General features: G+C 38.6%; 2 protein-coding genes across 2 annotated transcripts; one reads left to right on the forward strand and one right to left on the reverse strand.

Annotated features, from left to right (window-relative positions):
* Positions 1-896: 896 nt before the first annotated feature.
* Positions 897-5,686, forward strand: LOC146373485 (dehydrogenase/reductase SDR family member 11-like). The gene is made up of 5 exons (XM_084951655.1): positions 897-1,058; positions 2,833-3,013; positions 3,121-3,213; positions 3,301-3,366; positions 5,558-5,686. Exons 1-5 carry the CDS (start codon positions 973-975, stop codon positions 5,684-5,686), a joined length of 555 nt encoding a protein of 184 aa, XP_084807781.1. The 5' UTR covers positions 897-972.
* LOC146373486 (dehydrogenase/reductase SDR family member 11-like) lies at positions 5,496-17,223 on the reverse strand. The gene is made up of 7 exons (XM_084950079.1): positions 16,924-17,223; positions 13,065-13,274; positions 12,421-12,515; positions 11,475-11,604; positions 11,266-11,355; positions 7,285-7,350; positions 5,496-7,156 (listed from the first exon to the last, which is right to left on the reverse strand). Exons 1-7 carry the CDS (start codon positions 17,056-17,058, stop codon positions 7,124-7,126), a joined length of 759 nt encoding a protein of 252 aa, XP_084806205.1. The 5' UTR covers positions 17,059-17,223; the 3' UTR covers positions 5,496-7,123.
* Positions 17,224-18,414: the final 1,191 nt, after the last annotated feature.

Genomic DNA, 18,414 nt, shown 5'->3' on the forward strand with positions numbered 1-18,414 from the left:
AGAGTGGCTCTGGTGACCGGAGCCTCAGTTGGGATTGGGGCAGCTCTAGCAGTAGAGCTGGTCCGCCTCGGTATGAAAGTGGTGGGCTGCGCCAGGGACGTGGGAAAAATACCTCCACTGCAAAGTAATTTCTTATATGCAGATCATTTTTAACTGTCAGGTTGTAGTGAAAACCCAAACTCTCTGCAACTTACAAAGTGCATTTTGATGTTAATGTTACTATCATACAAGATCTTCCGGCTGTGTAGGGCTTACTTAAGTCATTTTAGTTCACTGTAATTAAACCTGTTTTACAACAGATCAGTCATTGTAGCACGGCAATACAGACTGTGTGTAAAAGTTCACTTTTTTTTTATAAATGTGGCACAAAGCTTACTCCATTCCAGAAAGAGAAGGCTCAACACAACTGAACTGATGACAAACATCTGAATTTCAGTTTCACTATTTTTTTCTTGTCTCTACAGTTTTCACTAGAAAATAATGCAGAATGTTATGGCATTTTTGTTTTAAAAATAAGTCTTGTTCTTTACATTTATTTCTTGATAAAGCCAAAAAAGAGCTTTTAATGATAATAATAATAAACTGGTGTAAAATACAGTTGTTGGTTTTTTTTTGTTTTGTTTTGTTTTGGGGGGGGGGGTGTGTACTCAGAGTTGGTTCATATAAAAAAAAACACAGACACTAGGGAAAGACAAGAATATTTGAACACATCGGTTATCTGAAATCTTTCTAGTGGGCAACCACTCAACAGATGTTTTTTGCTAAGTAAAAATGTCGTGGTGGGTGCATGCAACATGGAATTAAAGTGTTTTACTGTTAAAATAGATTTTAATCTTGGTTATGAAGTTTACTATATTTATCTTATTTTCCTTTTGGTTTCAGAAACTCACTGCAGAGTGTCAAAATGCCAGCCATCCTGGTGTTTTGGTACTTTTGAAGTGTGACGTGAGCAAAGAGGAGGAGATTCTGGCCATGTTTGCAGCGATTAAAAAGCAGCACAAAGGCATGGACGTGTGCATCAACAACGCTTGGTTCCCAGTGAGCACAAGAAGCACTGAGTAAATGTGAAATTTGGAAGATGCTTGTTTCACATGTTTTTCACTGTATGTTTTTCTGCATGGTTTCTTGCAGGTGAACGTTCTTGCACTGAGTATCTGTGCACGTGAAGCATATCAGTCATGTGTTTCTTTTTTACATTTGAGAAGTTATTGTACACATGCAGTGTTCATCCCTGTAAGTAAGGAAATAGAAGTTAATTTAAATCTTGTGTCAAAATAAGTGCTCAGAGACATTTCATGGGAATTTTCAAGTGGGAATTCTTTCTTCCCACTGTCACCAAAGTGCTTGTTCATAGGGGGTCATATGATTGTCAGTTTGGCCTTGTTCAGTGGCGGGGACAATAGTCTGGGTCCTGAGATGTCAGATACTGAGCCAATGCCTCCGATGGGCTCTTCATCCCATCCGTCCTGGATCATTTGTAGGGCAAGGTCTACAGGGATTCTAGCTGGCCTCACAGCAGCCATGTTACTTTAGATATTAAAAAAAAAAACATCAGAAAGGACAATGTTTGAGATGCAGAGAAAACTATAAATCATGTATGTTACTGTGTAAAAATGAATTCCTGATCAATCAGAAGCGAAAGTGGGACAATCAGAGTTGCTAAGAATTAAAGGTTCATAGAAGATTCCGTAGGAAGTGCTTGGGGTCATTTTTGACCCCACTTGTGGAAGAGTGGGGTAGTGATACAAAAACTGCATTTTCTTAAAATTGATGAAAAAAATTAATAAAAATGCAAATGGACTCATGTTACAAACATATTTTATGAGGAGTACCTGGAATATGAATATATTACAACTTTTCATTATAAAGATTTTGAAGAAAGACAACCTGCTGGTTTCCCAGCAGGATATTGTGCGAGGATCACTTCTATGCAGGTTTTAGGATAAGATAAGATTCACTTCTCTAACAGCCTCTGAAAGCAAGTGATATTTGCTGCCAAGTGTGCGCTCAGTGCCCCTCCTTATGTCAAGGTCTGTGATTTTCTCTTATTTTCATGCTTTCTTATTGGGACTTAATCAATTTTGCTCCTTCACACTTAAAAAAAAAAGAGAAAATCTTTATTTTCTTTTTTGCCTGTTCTGTTCGGCAGTGTAGCAGTCAGAGTTATTGTCTGAAGGCCAAGAAAAATGCCCAACAGATTTATTTTCCCAGGTGGAGTTATTACAATCAGAACAGATCATAACAGACAGTGTGGGGGGACAGGAAAGAGAAAGAAGAAGGAAAGAGAGGATGGGAAGAGAGTTAACAAAAGGAGACAGAGAGAAAAAATAGAGGAGAAGAGAGAGAGAGAGAGAAAAGACTGAAAATCTGCTTCAGCCACAATAAAAACAAACATATGCAAAAGCAACAGTATATAAGAAATATTAAATGTTATTGAGCAATCTTTAACAAAACAGTGCACTGCTTTTTATAACAATGTTTTATGTTACATTGTTACTGTTGCAGATCTGATGGCAGCTATTAAGGATTGTAATGTTGCATATATCCTTTTTGGCTAACTAGAGCCTCTTTTCTGCATTTTGCTTGTGATATTTTTGCTATGTTGATGCCAAATCTTTGGTGGAGTTTCAGTTTATTAAATCAGACAACATTATGTGGCTTGAAGGGAAACATAATATTAGCCTCCCCTTCACGTACTTTAAATCTCACTGCTCATTTGTCATTCTCCTTTACAGACTCCTTTGTGCAACCCACTTCCTCCTTACCGTCGCCTCTCCCATGTTTCTCAAGCTCCATTCAAGTCTCCACCTTTATCTCCCCAACCAGCATCTAAACTCTGGGAGATCCTGGCCTAATCCCTAGCAGCACTGGGATGCTGTTCTGTGGACATTACGTCTTACCTGTTGCTGATCTGCATTTCTACACTGCCACCAAGTATGCTGTGACTGCTCTGACTGAGGGCCTGAGACAGGAGCTGCGTGCAGATAAGACCCATATCCGAGCCACGGTGAGTATTTAAAAGACACTAATTGACTCCAAATGTGTCTTTAATACCAAGATCGGCTGCTTTGAGACACATACACATTGTTTACTGAAATTTCCATTTTTGTTTTTTCTCAGTGCATTTCTCCTGGTTTAGTGGACACAGAATTTGCAGCACGGCTCCACAGTGAATATCCCGAGAACAAAGATGGGATATATGCTGCGTATAAGGTAAAACCATTAATCCTACAGTTTGTGTACTATTGATTTGATTACTCAGATAAAAATAATTTAAGCATTTTTTCACTTCTTTGACAGTCTTTGGAAGCAAAAGATATCGTCAGTGCTATCGCATATGTGCTCAGTGCTCCTCCTCATGTTCAGGTTTGTAATTTTCACTTTTACAACTTGTTGTGGATAGGCGTAGCTTTGGGTCACGTGGTGTCGATAATAGCAATAGTGATTGCTATATCACCTGTTCACGTCCCGAGGGAATTTTTGTGAATGAGTGGGTGATGGGGGAAGTCGACTTTTGCTGACCGCTCAAGCTTAGAATGTTTTTGATCACTGTTTTTCTACGGATTTTAAGGATTTGATAACAAATAAAGGAGTTTTAACCTGGAACTTTGACTTACGTTTTAAACAGCGGGCGCGTCAACATTATTCCCCTATTCAGCTGCTCGGCGACTCAAAGGCTTGACAGTCGCCAATATTTGTCAGCAAAAAGTGCGACGGCAATGGAGCGTCCCGCAATCAGCGCTGAATAAACGCCGACGCAAGCCCACACACCGCCGCCACTACACCCATAAAATCGGCTAGTCTGACAGATAAGGAGAAGACGACGGTGGTATGTAAACTGTGTTTTTGTGCTGCGTGTTGTTTGTTTGAACGCAGTTTGGATTCTGACCATACGAAGATGTTTTTGTGACACGCCCACCGCTACGTTTGCTGTTGGATTTGGTGTGTGTGTGTGCTGTGGCTCTGCAGGCGTTCAACTGAGTTTGAAGGAATTGTTGTTGCCTTTGTTTTGGATTTTGGCATGCTGCTTATGTTGAATGCTTAAAATGAGCCACAAGCTGCTCATCCAGTAGCCAATGAAAATCTGTTGTCCATTATGGAAAAACAAAATGAATTAACTTGTATGTTGGTCCATCAGCAAAGTCTTTCTTCACTGCCCAAAAGGGAGATTCAAACCTTTGATGGTGACCCTTTACATTTTCAGGCCTTTATGCGCTCGTTTGAACAGGTCATAGAAGCAAAGACTGGCGATGCTGGCGACTGCCTGCATTATCTTGCACAGTACACCAAGGGGCAGCCCAATGAACTTGTTAAAAGCTGTCAACATATGTCTGAAAGTGCTGGATATGCAAAGGCAAAGACTCTGCTGTATGAGCACTTTAGGAATGGACATGTGATTGCATGTGCTTATTTGAACAAAGTTCACTCATGGCCACTGATTAGACCGGAAGATGGAAAAGCTCTTCAGGCATATTGTTTGTTCTTACGTGGATGCTGCAATGCAATGGAAGAGATTAATGATCTCTCTGAATTAAATACACCTACCAATATGCTTGCTGTGATTAGAAGACTGCCATATAAGTTAAAAGACAAATGGCGAACAGTAGCATGTGACATTCAGGAGAGGCAACATGGCATGAATGAGTGGGTGATGGGGGAAGTCGACTTTTGCTGACCGCTCAAGCTTAGAATGTTTTTGATCACTGTTTTTCTACGGATTTTAAGGATTTGATAACAAATAAAGGAGTTTTAACCTGGAACTTTGACTTACGTTTTAAACAGCGGGCGCGTCAACATTATTCCCCTATTCAGCTGCTCGGCGACTCAAAGGCTTGACAGTCGCCAATACAACTGTTTTTTGACTCATTGAATTTTGCTCTGCAACATTCTTAATATCACCAGTTTACTTATAATAATAAAGCATTATTTAACTTTTTTTTCAGATTGGAGACATTCACATTGAAGCTGTGTAGCACAAGTCACTGAAGTTGTTCCCTTGGCAACCGCAATATTTTTGTGGCCTTCCTGTTTTCAAAATGGCCTCTGAGGATGTTACTATCACTGTGTGTTTCTTCAGTCTCTTTGACAAGTTGCATCATGTGCTCTCTCATATAATCTTACGTCTTAACTACATTTATCAGGGTGCTGAAACATTTGTACTGAAAAGTTTGAATGTATGAAATAAAATGATCTTCAGGGGACATTTATTGCGCTCCAGTATTTATTATTAATATATAGAGGATATTTCATTTAAAAAACAGTTTATGATGGAAAGAATTCAACCAGTATAAAGTATAAAACAATGAAAAATTCTGAAATATACATTTGACTATTCAACATAAATCCCTTGGGTTTATTTCAGGACAGGCAGCATAAAATCTACTAAATTAAATATCCCAAATTTTATTCTAGTACCTTTATTCTGAAAATACTCAAAATAATAATATAGAATATATATATTCTATATTATCCATCCATCCATTTTCTTTCGCTTATCCGGGGTCGGATCGCGGGGGCAGCAGCCCAAGCACAGAAGCCCAGACCTCTCTCTCCCCAGCCACCTCCTCCAGCTTATCCGCGGGAACGCCAAGACATTCCCAGGCCAGCCGAAAGATCACCTGATGAAACCAACAGAACCACATCATCTGCCAAACGCAGAGATGACATCCTGAGACCACCGAAGTGAAAGCCTTCCGCCACTTGGCTATGCCTAGAAATTCTGTCCATAAAAAAATAAGGACAGAATGGCCCGTAACAATGGGCCAGACACTCCATACTCCCGGGGCACCCCCCACAGGACCCCACCAGGGACACGGTCGAATGCCTTCTCCAAGTCCACAAAACAGATGCAGACTGGTTGGGCAAACTCCCATGCGCCCGATGGACTTTTTTGAATTGCTTTTTACATCAACCTGTAATTATGTCTATCCCACCAGGAAGTCTGACCAAAGTAGCGGTACAAACTCTAATGAGTTAGTAATGATTGGTTTGCCCTCGCTGAAGAGGGAAGTTACAGAAACAATTCATTAAAGAAACATCCAAGTAAAGTTGGCAACACTACTCACAGTAAGCACTCTGAGTAATAGGAAAAGTGCCGACCGAGCTATTAATAATAATAACTGCACTCTGACACTGAAATAATTATCTGTTGCATTCAAGCAAAACAAGAAAACAGACAGTGATTATGTTGGCCCCAGGGATTCTTTTAGGTGTCTCCTCCACTGATATTGTTCCTCTTTGTACACTGTTTACTGTGTCTCTCACTTGATCTTGTTTTACCTGATCTAGACGTGTGAATTGCCAAATTATAACTCCGCAGGTTGGATTTTTTTAAAACCTAAAAGCAGCACCCAGAGAAGATGCAGGAGTCTCGTACCACTTCTTACTGTATGAATTTGTGCAGAAAAGACCCACATTCGAGCCACAGTCACAGTTAAAGTACACCCCAAGCTGCTATGAGATACATATACATTGCTTCCTTCAGCTTCCTCACTATCCACCTTTTTTGTGCATCTCTCCTGCTTTACTGGACACAGAATTTGCATCACGGCTCCACAGTGACAATCCTGTGAAAAAAGCTCCTACAGTTCATGTACTGTTTATGTTATTAAACCACATTTCACCTCCTGTATCCAAGGTTCAACTCTCTTTTCCACCCTGTTACAAAATTTCCCGGGTAGGGGAAATAACAAATTCTTTTGAAAATATTTTTTTATTATATTAGCGTCAAATTTTCAGGACAACATCAAAAAGTTCTTTCATGACCAGTTTGATAGCACTTTGTTAAATGTAATAAAGAAATAAAAAAAATGCCAGTAGAATATATGACAGGGTCACATGGTGCAACTTCTCAAAGACACTAAAAAACACAGTGACGGTAACATCCTCACAGACTGTCATAAGAGGTAGGTCACAGTTAAACATGCGACAGAGGAAGTGCATCATGTTCCAGCATTTTTAAGAAGAAGACAGTTAACTCTTGGACAAATTTCCTTATTGTTTCTTTCCGTATTCTGTAAATTGATCTTGCTGTGTTGAGTAGTGAGATGAGTCAATCACACCACCTTAATGTGAAGACTACCCTGGTCCTGGAGTTGCTGGGGCAACAAAAGCTGCATGACACCTACTGTATAGCTTCGAGCAGAAGTTCTCCAATCTGAAAGAAGTTATGTGAATGTTGTATGATCATCTTAAATTATTATAAGGAAAGTGTTGTTATTTAAAATGCTAAAGAGGAAAGTTCAAAACAGAAAGGACTGAAAATAAAGGAGAAAAAAAACAAACCTGAACATGAGGAGGGGCACTGAGGACGTACGTGACAGCACTAGCAATGTCTTTTGCTTGCAGAGCCTGTTAGAGAAGTGCCAAATGCGTCATTTGATTTTATCTGAATGATCATGTCAACCCTCCACAAACTGTAGGATTAATAATCTTACTTTACATTAGGCATATATGCCAGCCACCAGAGGTGTGGACTCGAGTCACATGACTTGGACTCGAGTCAGACTCGAGTCATTAATTTTATGACTTTAGACTTGACTTGAAAAAAGGTTGTAAGACTTGTGACTTGACTTGGACTTTTACACCAGTGACTTGGGACTTGAACCTGTTTACTTGAAAAGACTTGATATTTTACCCAGATCTAAAATTTAACATACATATTATATAAAAGGTGTGGACCATTAATTCACTTTATTCATTCATTCATTCTTACCACACTCCGTATGTATGTGAGTGTGAGCTGTAGCACAGCCAATCAAATTAACCAGATTTAAAAAAAAAAAAACAAAAACAAAAACGCTCGAGCCAAAAATGCTCCCAAGAGTAATTTCTTTCGGCTACATAAACTACGAAGTAGTCAACAAAAAACGAAATGCAACATGCAAAACATGCAAGAAGAGAATTACAGACGGAGATGGAACAACTTCCAACTTTGTCCGACATTTGAAGTTGCGTAAAGAACGGTAGGTGCTGCCTTTTTTTGCTACGATGAGATAGCGACTTAGCTAACTTCATCTTATTAGCAAATGTTCTCCGGGCTACGTTGATGATACTGTTTGGCTTTAACAGGTATGATATGTTTGTCATGCTATTTTATATCCGGTCCTACAAGCGCATCCAAGAATAACATGCAACTTGTTAGCTCAGAATTGTCGGTGAATGGTGAGCAGGGTCCGTTTCAGATAGTGGGTTCTGTAGCTGTACTCAGGGAAGAGAGTTTCTCTCCGTCTCCCCCCCATCATTAATCCCGTAGATTTAACCCAGTTTAGACTGACAAATATTTATTTTACCATCACATCACAATTCAAAATCACTGTTTAATTTGCAATTAGTGTATGGTCGTGTTTAACTTTTGCATGTCTGAGCCAGGGAAATTTTTTTTTGGTTAGAAAATCTGGCCCACCTTAGTGTGTAATTGAGTAGTCCTGCTATATATGGCCTTTTTCTTCTGTCATTTATGTCAATACATCAAATAAAATACTTTGATCTTATGTTATTAGCTGTTGTTTATTTGCAAAGGTCAGTTATTCTTAACAGGGATGCTAAACATTGCTTATTAGAACTGTATGCAGAGTTTTGAGAAAAGTGTTTTAATAAATATTGTTTATATATTTTTTATTGTCTGAAAACTATGAGGGTTTAAGTGTTAATAGTTATTTAGTATTATTAGGATCAACTTAAAGTCAAATGCAATTCATGAATGGCTGTAATGGAATTTCTGACATGAGTCTAATATGCTTACCTCTATCAGATTTGAAGAATACCAGATGAAAAAGAGGATCACAAATTAACCTCAACAGCCTTCCATATCACAGTTTATGGACACTTGTGCTGGACAGTACAGCATGACTCATCCACAGCAGAAAGCTATCACGAATGCATTATTAAGTGACTTGATTATTGGTTGCAACCTGCCCCTTTCTATTGTGGAAAACAAGAATTTTCGGCACTTTCTGACGGTAGTTGACAGAAAATACAGCCCGGTATGTCACAGAACAATTATATCAAAAACAGAGAACCTCGCTGCTGAGAAACGTTCAATGTTAAAAACTCAGTTGAGCGAGACTGATCATGTTTCAGTCACTGTGGACATTTGGTCAGACCGAAGGATGAGGGGTTTCCTTGGTATCACTGTGCACTGGATACAGAAAGAGACAGAGAGGATGCAGCTAAAATCCAAACTGCTGGCCTTTGACCGCTTCAAAGGATTACACACTGGTGAAAGAATCTGTGAGAAATTTGAAGCTATATGTGACGAATACAACATCAAAGATAAACTAGACTATATTATTAGTGACAATGCTGCCAATATGCGGAAAGCATTCACTGTGTGCTTCCCCACTGAGCAAGGTGAGGAACATGATGATGATGGTGATCATCTTGACGACCCAGAGCTCTGGCATGACTTAACCTTGGAAGATCAAGAAACAGTAGGTGCTGCTATGGAAAAGACACAGCGCCTGCAGTGTTTTGTGCACACACTTCAGCTGGTGGTGAAAGATGGTTTGTCAGAGACCAAAGTGGCATCTCCTTCACTTTCAAAGTTATCTAAGCTCAGCTCTCTACTGCACACAAGCACAACATTCAAAGATGTGTTTGAAGCTGAATTTGGTGAACAGAAAGGGATCCCTGCAGCTGTAATCACAAGATGGAATTCAACACTGAGACAAGTGAAGGCAGTTATCCAATGTGAACATCTAAAACTCTGTGCTGTTCTTGAAATGGCTGGGCACAAGGAGTTATTATTCACAACACGAGAGTGGAACCTGTTGAAGGAGATGGTGGACATCTTGAAGCCTTTTGGAGAAGCAACAGATTTGACACAAGGTGAGAAAATAGTCACGATTAGTGCTGTTGTTCCATCCGTGCTGTCCCTCAATCACCACCTTGAGAAACTGAAGCCTCAAGTCCGTTTCCTGAATGGTCTGGTCAGGAGCCTCCAAGCATCTTTGAACAAAAGATTTATTGGAATCTTTATCAGTGTGCAAATGGCTAGAGCAGAAGATGGGATCACTGCCCCCTTTTCAGATCCAGTGTACCTTAAAGCAGCTGCTTTGGATCCAGCATTTTCTCTGTTGTGGGTGGAACACCATGTGTTGGGCAGTTGTGACATAAAGACAGAGGTGACACAAAAAGTTAAAGGTAAAGATTGAATATAGTTTATATTTTTTCTGTATTTTTTTTGGTCTAAAATTGTAATAAAGGCTCTTTTGCTGTTGTTAATTTGTTTTGCCAGATCTGATCCTGCAAGATCCTGCAAAGTCAGAGCAACCTGTGACTCCTGGTGAGGAACACCAAGAGGCCTGTGAAGATGGAGGACTCTTTGCTGCTTACTGTAAGAGGCAGAAGAAGGATGTGGGGAAGAGTCCAGCTCTACAGCTAAGTCACTACCTGGATATTGCTGATGGACAGAACGCCCTCTTGTTCTGGGCAATGAACATGCAGACTCTTCCTTCTCTGTTTCATGTGGCCACCAGAGTTTTGGCAGTACCTGCATGTAGTGCTCCTGTGGAGCGAGTTTTCAGCTATGGTGGCATCATTCTACGGCCTCATCGTGCACAAATGACTGACAGACTTTTGGCCAATTTGGTCTTTTGCAAATGCAATGCAGAATAGTTAATAGTTAACTGAAATAGTTAACTGAAATAACTTAAAGTGCACATTCTTGTTCATTGTTCACATATATATATATATATATATATATATATATATATATATATATATATATATATATATATATATACATATATTAGATGAGAGAGAGAGAGGACAAGCTTATCACACTGCACTAAATTTACTGCGATGGTTCATTGTTTTGTACATAAGGAAATCTCAGCACTTTTTGTTTCAACAGGAAGTTCTGCTTTTGCATTTTTCACTGAATGTTTATTCTGTGAATTTGTAATTTAGAGGAAGACTATTCTTGCAGCAAAGTTTAATTGAGCTGTACAAGGTGCAATTTCAGAATTAGTTTGTGCATATTTTGTAAGTTACTTGTTTCATCAGGTGATGAGATAAATACAGATTTAAAAAAAGAACACATGGTCTATTATTTACACCTAACATATAACTGCAACATTGTTTTTAAAAAAAGACTTGAAAGGACTTGAAATTCAAAGTTTCGGACTTGGGACTTGACTTGAAAGTTGTCTGTCTTGACTTACGACTTGAAAGTTGTCTGTCTTGACTTACGACTTGACTCTGACTTGCTTGACTTTACTTGAGACTTGACTTGTGACTTGAGGATAAAGACTTGAGACTTACTTGAGACTTGGTCCCAAATCTGCCAGCCACTTCATCGGCATTGTTGGCCCGTAATATAAATTCTGTCGCCACTAAACCAGGAGAAATGCTCTGCAAAAAGAGATAATGATAAAGGAACTGTAGGAAATACTGTGCATGTGTCTCACAGCAGCTTATATTTGTGTTAACTGCACTTTTCCAGTTGGTTACAGTGTGTTTTAAAGCCTTACTGTGGCTCGGATATGACTCTTTTCAGCGCGCAGCTCCTGTCTCAGGCCCTCAGTCAGAGCAGTTACAGCAAACTTGGTGCCGGTGTAGAAATGTAGATCAGCAAAATCAAAGACATGATGTCCACCCAAGCTGCAACAGGAGTTTTATAAGCCATGAACGAACAAATTCATTTTAAACTATTACTAGTACTTTTTTCAGATTAACTAGAAATTAAAGTAATCATTGCCCTAGTAAAGTCCTTAAACAAAGATCTGTTATTTCCCTTCTTAAATCTTGTAATAATGATGTGATTACAAAATAATTCTGATCTACAAACATTTTCCACAATAGAAAAAATCTAATCAATAAATAATGATTACTGCATTTCATTTAGTGGCTCGAGGTTTAAGTGAACGAAGCACGGTCTGTTGCAGTAGGAAACATGTTTTTGGTGTCACTGGACCAAAAGCCCATAAATGATCTTTATCCATATTGTAATTCTTATAGTAACAAGTGGTACTATATTCCGCACCTCCTCTAAGTTTGTTTTTGGGTTTCAGAAAATCTAGTCAATGTTAGGAGAATTTGGCTTCTCGCAGGTCTACATCAGTTCAGAGCAGCATTTATCAGACAAGAAACACAAAGAGGAACAACATCAGTAGAGAAAATACAGAAAGACATGCCCAGGCAAGACAGATTTAATCATCATGTGTTGCATTATTTGGCTTGAATTCAACAGATAGTCATCTCTATGCATAAGAACCATGAGTAATATGTTAATAGCACCATCTTTGCTTTTCCTGTTAGCCAAATGTGTGCTTTGAAAAAGGTCTGTTGAGTCATGTTGCTACAGGATGGTCTTAATCAGACTAAATGATGATTAGAATCATATTATGACATTTATGTGACATTTAAATCGACAGATTTCAAAGTTCTGTCACTTTCTATTAGCAAGTAAAACTGCACCTGTTTATATTTATGATGTGCCCATCGTCCACGTTTCTCTCTTTCATTGACTGATAAGCTTCACGTGTACAGATGCTCAGTGCAAGAACGTTCACCTGTAAGAAACCAAGCAGAGAAATAAACAACAAAGAAAATCAAAATTCTCCAGGGAAGTTGTTTGCCTACTTTCGTGGAACTTTTCAACTTTCTGAGTTTTGTCCTATTGCACTTATTTTAACAAACTATGTTGTTTTGCAGGATTTTAGGACAACAACTTTGTAATTCAGATGAGAGTCATGAGTTTGGTTGTATCAGACTTTCTTTTTTTGTGATGGATTATACTCAGCAGAATGTGATTTAATGGATGACTTGTTTGGAAATGGTTATACTGGTTCATTTACATTAAAATAAACTTTCTTTCTCTCTGTCTAATATAAGCCTAATGCAGCTGAAAATTTTCTGCATGATAGTAAGTTTAGTTCTGTCCAAATTTCTGTTTTTGATATGGACTAAATTGAAAGTTTCATGTTTCATATTCTAAAAACTATGAACAAATCGACTTAAAACTGATCATTTAATTGCTCTTCTGGGAAACCACTCCTGTGAACGCTTCTTTCAAACAGAACTGCAGATAATTTTTTTCTAAAATAACTCTGAGCTCTTACATCCATGATGTTCTTCCAGGCACTGGTTTTGCCACTTAGCAGTGGCTCTGGATGAGATAAGCCAGCGTTGTTGATGCACACATCCACACCTTTGTGCTGCTCTTTGATCGCCGCGAACATGGCCAGAATCTCCTCTTCTTTGGTCAAGTCACACTTGAAAGGAACCAAAACACCAGGGTGGCTGGCACTCTGACACTCTGCTGCCAGTTTCTGAAACCAAGAAGGGAATGGTGACAGAGGTTTAGCTTCAAAATAACTCTGCCCTGTAATTACTGTAAATTTGTGGATTTCAGTTTTCATAACACAGCTGATCAGTAACTTTGTACAACACTGGAAGTCAGATTTTTGTCTCCAAAATTGGCATTGGTGGGGACGGATGATTCAACCACCGAACCCTGCCCTGTTTCTTTTTTTTCCCTTTTTGTCTTTGCTTCTTGATTTAAAAAAAAAGGAGAAATATACTTGCCTACATATGCTATTCTACATGCTTTTAAACCATTTAAAATTACAATTCATAGTTTTATATGTGAATTATATAATGTTAAGTTACTATTAAACAAATGACTAAGTATTTTATACTTTAGTTTACTTCAACCATATTCCATATAAATCAGATATCATACAAAAATAAAAATAGCTTAAAATACAGTCATGACAATAAAAGAATATGACTTTAAGGACTTAACATCATTACTTCAGTTACACCAACATCTCTTATACATTAGCACTAAGGGAACGCTGAATGACCTGGTGGTTTTTGTCCATAAAACTACTCATCTAAGATTACCACAAAGTAACAGATCTCTTAGCAAAATTATGCAACATTTTAGGCACACTATTGCCCCGATCAAATCAGTGAGCTGGTATGTTTTACTCTAAACATGAACTACTGTTACAGCAACAGACATGGACTACTGGTGTCCCACACAACAACTCAATGTCCACTATGTGAAGGGGCCAAACACATGCCTTCTCCTCTCATTAACTGAGATGAACTGCTGGCATATTTGTTTTACATCTATACTGTCCAGTCTCTCCTGGTGGACATGGCAACACGTTATTCATGGTTACATACAATTTTAGACTGATGTGGGCCAAAGCCTAAAACGATGTGCCAGGAGTTTGCTGTTCTCCCGGTTCAGATATTTGAAGTTTGCACAGCTACATTCTCGCCTGAAAAATTTTAAAAGTTTATTTTGCAACCCAGAAAGAGTAATAAGAAGGGCACTCAAATTCGGGATTGTCCGAGAAAAAACGGGAGGGTTGGCATGTATTGCCTTGCATAGCCTGTAACGTTATTATGATGGACAGATTTTATGAGTGAACTTGACTTTAAGTGACTTACAGGTTTCTTTGAAAAATACTTTCTTATATCCAGGTTCTTTTTGCTGCCATCCTCCTCTCCTCCTTGCAGGTCCTCGCAGCGCAGGATTGCCGCTGCTAAAACTAAACAGAGCTCACTGAAAGGCACAGCCAATCACATTGGCCATATTTGTCACATGACCTAGGACTCCAGTAGAGAACGTAATTTAACTCTTTCTGCACCGCTGGGTGAATGAGACGTTGACAGATCGCTTTTTTTTTTTTTAATTTCTATCGGTTTTGTTTTTCTTTACTCGAAGAGATCAAATTATTGGTGGGGACAATTCAATAATCGCTGGATATTGGTGGGGACATGTCCCTTCCGTCCATGCCATATACGCCCTTGGTCTAGACTCTAGAGTCATCAGCTCATATGTGTCCAGCCTTCTGTTTCTGTGTTGGACTAAATTAAAAATCTATTAACAGTGAACTTTTACACATAATCTGATTTATAGCATTACAATAGATTATTGTAAAGCTGGTTTTTCAGGTTTATTTAGTGTTAGTCAGATAAACTGTTCAACTTTTGCCCAGCCGCTCCCTCTGTTCTTTTTTGCTAGGTAACAGTGAACATATATATAAATATAAATATAGACTAAAAAATATAAAATGCAACAGCCGAGATCGAAATACACTAAGTGATAGATGCAGGCCTGGTCTATCAAAATGTTCTTTTCTTTTTTAATCAGGTTCGTACAGCTGTTGTTGGGCTAGAACATCTTAGTTGCAATGTAGAAATTAAGTTACCTTTTAGCTATTAGCTTGTTATTATCAAATTGCTTTAACCATGAGCCATTTATTTTTCCCTGAGTCTCTTCCTCTCTCTACCTTATTCGTTAACTACACCTTCCTCTATTTCTTCCTCACTCTCTTGTTGGGACTGCTGGTCCTCTTGCGCTCTCCATGGCTAATGCTAGCAACTGTGCCTCTATTCTGAGCGCACATAAATAATTTTTGCAAATGTTGCATTTTAAGGAGACAATTATTTTGAGCAAACAAACTTCATTTCAATGTTTGCTATTATACATATACACACACAATAACTGCCATTCTCGCTCAGTTGTTGGCATTTGCTCTTGCTCAGATCTCTGCTCTGTGTGCTCTCAGTATGTCGCTTCTGCTTTCAGCATCTCTGCTCCCTGCACACTCAACTTTTTCTGTACATGGTTATAAATATGCCACAAAACCAACTAATTACAGACTTGAATTCAAAATGAGTGGCTGTTTTGGTCTCCAATCAGCTCGCTAGCCACTGCATTCAGGAAACACAAATGTAGCTAAATCCAGTGAAGTGGTTTAGTTTAAACTAGATTAAAACCAACATAAAAAATACATATTTTACAATCAAATAATTAAAAATACTAACCGAAAATGTTCTTAACTACACTATTATTTTGTGTCTATGTGGATAATAGCAAACAATGAAATACATGAATTCTGTACATGAATTTTGTACATGAAAATAATTTTCTACTCTTGCAAAAATTATTTACGTGCGTTTAGAATAGAGAGAAATAAAGCCATGAGCTACAGCAGGCTCTTGTGAATGCCAGGGCTTTATATCAGCTGTTTCTGGTACTACTGCACTGCTAACATGTCGGTTAATTTGACACACTTTGCTGTATCTATTTCTTGTTTATTTTTCTCTCTTAGTTTTTTTTCCTCTTTTCTTTCTTCGTTTGTATCCCGCTTTATTAACACTAATTCTGTTCTAGGGTGCGTAGGTGCACACGGAAAGTAGGAGGGGCCAGAGGCGTTAAGAGATTTGATTGAAAATGAAAATTGAACTAATGCAAACAAGAAGAAAAAAATCACCCCCCTACAAATGCTTCGGCCCACAGGGAAAATACCCGGTATACCAGATTACCAGTCCGGTATTGTGCCAAAAAGTGATTGCCTGCCAAAAACTGATTTCCAATGTTTCCGTGTGTTTTTTTACGTGTAATATCGTAACGTATGTTGCTAAATAGACTTTCGTGAACAGGTATTACAAAGGGGTTATATATAAAATTAAAAAATTACCTGTTTCTCAAGTATCTTTGTAACTGGTTACATTATAACCAATCAGCTCCCTTTTGTCACTTAAAATATGTTTACAGAACTATTTTTGCTTTTGTTGCAATTTCAGCTGTCCTCTTGGCCAGATTACTCTTAAAAGAGACATTTTTAAAGTCAACAGAATTTTTTTTAAGTGCATAAATAAAGGATACATAAAAGTCACTGCCAAAAACTGATTGCGGCTTCTACCTTGTTACAGGAATGTTGTTTGTTGCTCAAGATGACTTGATATCATTGATGAGGGATACATTTGAAATATGTTTCACATATTATAGACCAATAAGTTATTTATAGCAGTTTAAATACAAGCAATCAGTTTTTGCCAAATACCGGAAATCATGCCAAAACTGCAGTTTTTGACAGACAACCACTTTTTGGCACCGGCCCTGGATATAGGTCAAGATATACGCTGAAACTGAGTTTTCACTTCAAAACAAACCTGGATTTTTGCGACGTCCCTGGCGCAGCCCACTACTTTCATACCGAGCCGGACCAACTCTACAGCTATAGCCGCCCCAATCCCGACCGAGGCTCCGGTCACCAGAGCCACTCTGCCACGCCAGCGCTCCATCATAGCGGTAACCTGCTACAAGCACGAAAGAAGCACAAATACGAAGAGAGAGAGCGACGGATCTTTCACTGTCCCGTGTGAGCATTTATATATATAGAGAGAGAAACATCTGAGTCATGTCAGCCCCCTTTTCCTCTCAAACAGCTACAGTTCTCCGTCCTGCAGGGAGGCTTTCAGCCAATCCTGTTGTCAGGTTTATGAAAACAGTTTGAGATAACCTTTACTCTGTGACACGTTACATCATCATTGTTAGAATGACAAACACGTGATGAGCAAGTAAAACGCTAATTCTAAATGATGTAAACCGTGCGACGTGAACCTTACACCTTTATTACTGCCTGTTACTACTGTTTATGGCTCCGAGCGTGCAGCGACAGTCGCAAAGGCTTCAGCTATTAATATTTTTATCCTCATATTTCTGTTCTTGCCCGGCAGGAGCCTGATGTGGTCTTCAGCTGTTGTAGCCCATCGAGATCTACTTGCTTATTCTTAGCACATCATACCTGCAAAGACTGGTTATTCAGGCTGATATAATTCAACACAGCACAGCCAAAGTCAAATGACTGAATTTTTACTGCCTTTTTTATTGCATGATAAAAGTAGGTATGCAGGTGTGCTGTAAGCTCGGAAATAAACAGTTTCACTTTAACAGTGACCAAAGGGATGCCGAAAGGAAACGTAAGAGTAAATCAGTGTCATGATTTGTTGCTATTTCCACAACTGAAGTGTTCAACAAAGTAATCTTTTTTAACCATATGTACTTTACATATTTTAAATATATTTTTAATTTACATTTAGTGCACCATAGGTTTACTTGGGTAAAAAAGTCTAAGTGTTTTTTTCTTCAATATGCATAACAATTATCTAACACAATACTAAAATAATAGGTCTTTAATAGGTGTACAGACTGGCGGGCTGTGCCTGGGACCCTAGGAAAATCCAGCTTAGCTTTGAAATGAAAACTCAGTTTCAGCAGAGAGCAAGAAAATGTTGTTGTTGTTTTTCCAGCAGTGTCACGGTTATATACACTCTCAGAAATAGGGGTACCAAAGTGTACCAAAAAGGGTACAAATGCTTGTTGCTGGGGGTGTTCCTTTTTGAGGGACATTTCTGTACCCTTTAGGCTTGGTACATTTTTGTACCTTATGAAGTTGTACCATCTGAAGTACAATCATGTACTTTCCTAAGACATAAATGTACCTTCAAACTATAGTACAGAAATGTTCCCTTGAAAAGGGTACAATAGGGTACCTATGAGGGTACCCCCCCAGCGACAACCTATTTCGTACCTAAAGAGACAAAAATGTACCCCCAATAGTCCAAAATATTTGGTTATTTAACCATTTATTTTCGATAATA

This window comes from Perissodus microlepis, chromosome 14, assembly GCF_051167445.1.
Source record: "Perissodus microlepis isolate ML-2025 ecotype Zambia chromosome 14, ASM5116744v1, whole genome shotgun sequence".
In the NCBI taxonomy this organism is placed as follows: Eukaryota; Metazoa; Chordata; class Actinopteri; order Cichliformes; family Cichlidae; genus Perissodus; species Perissodus microlepis.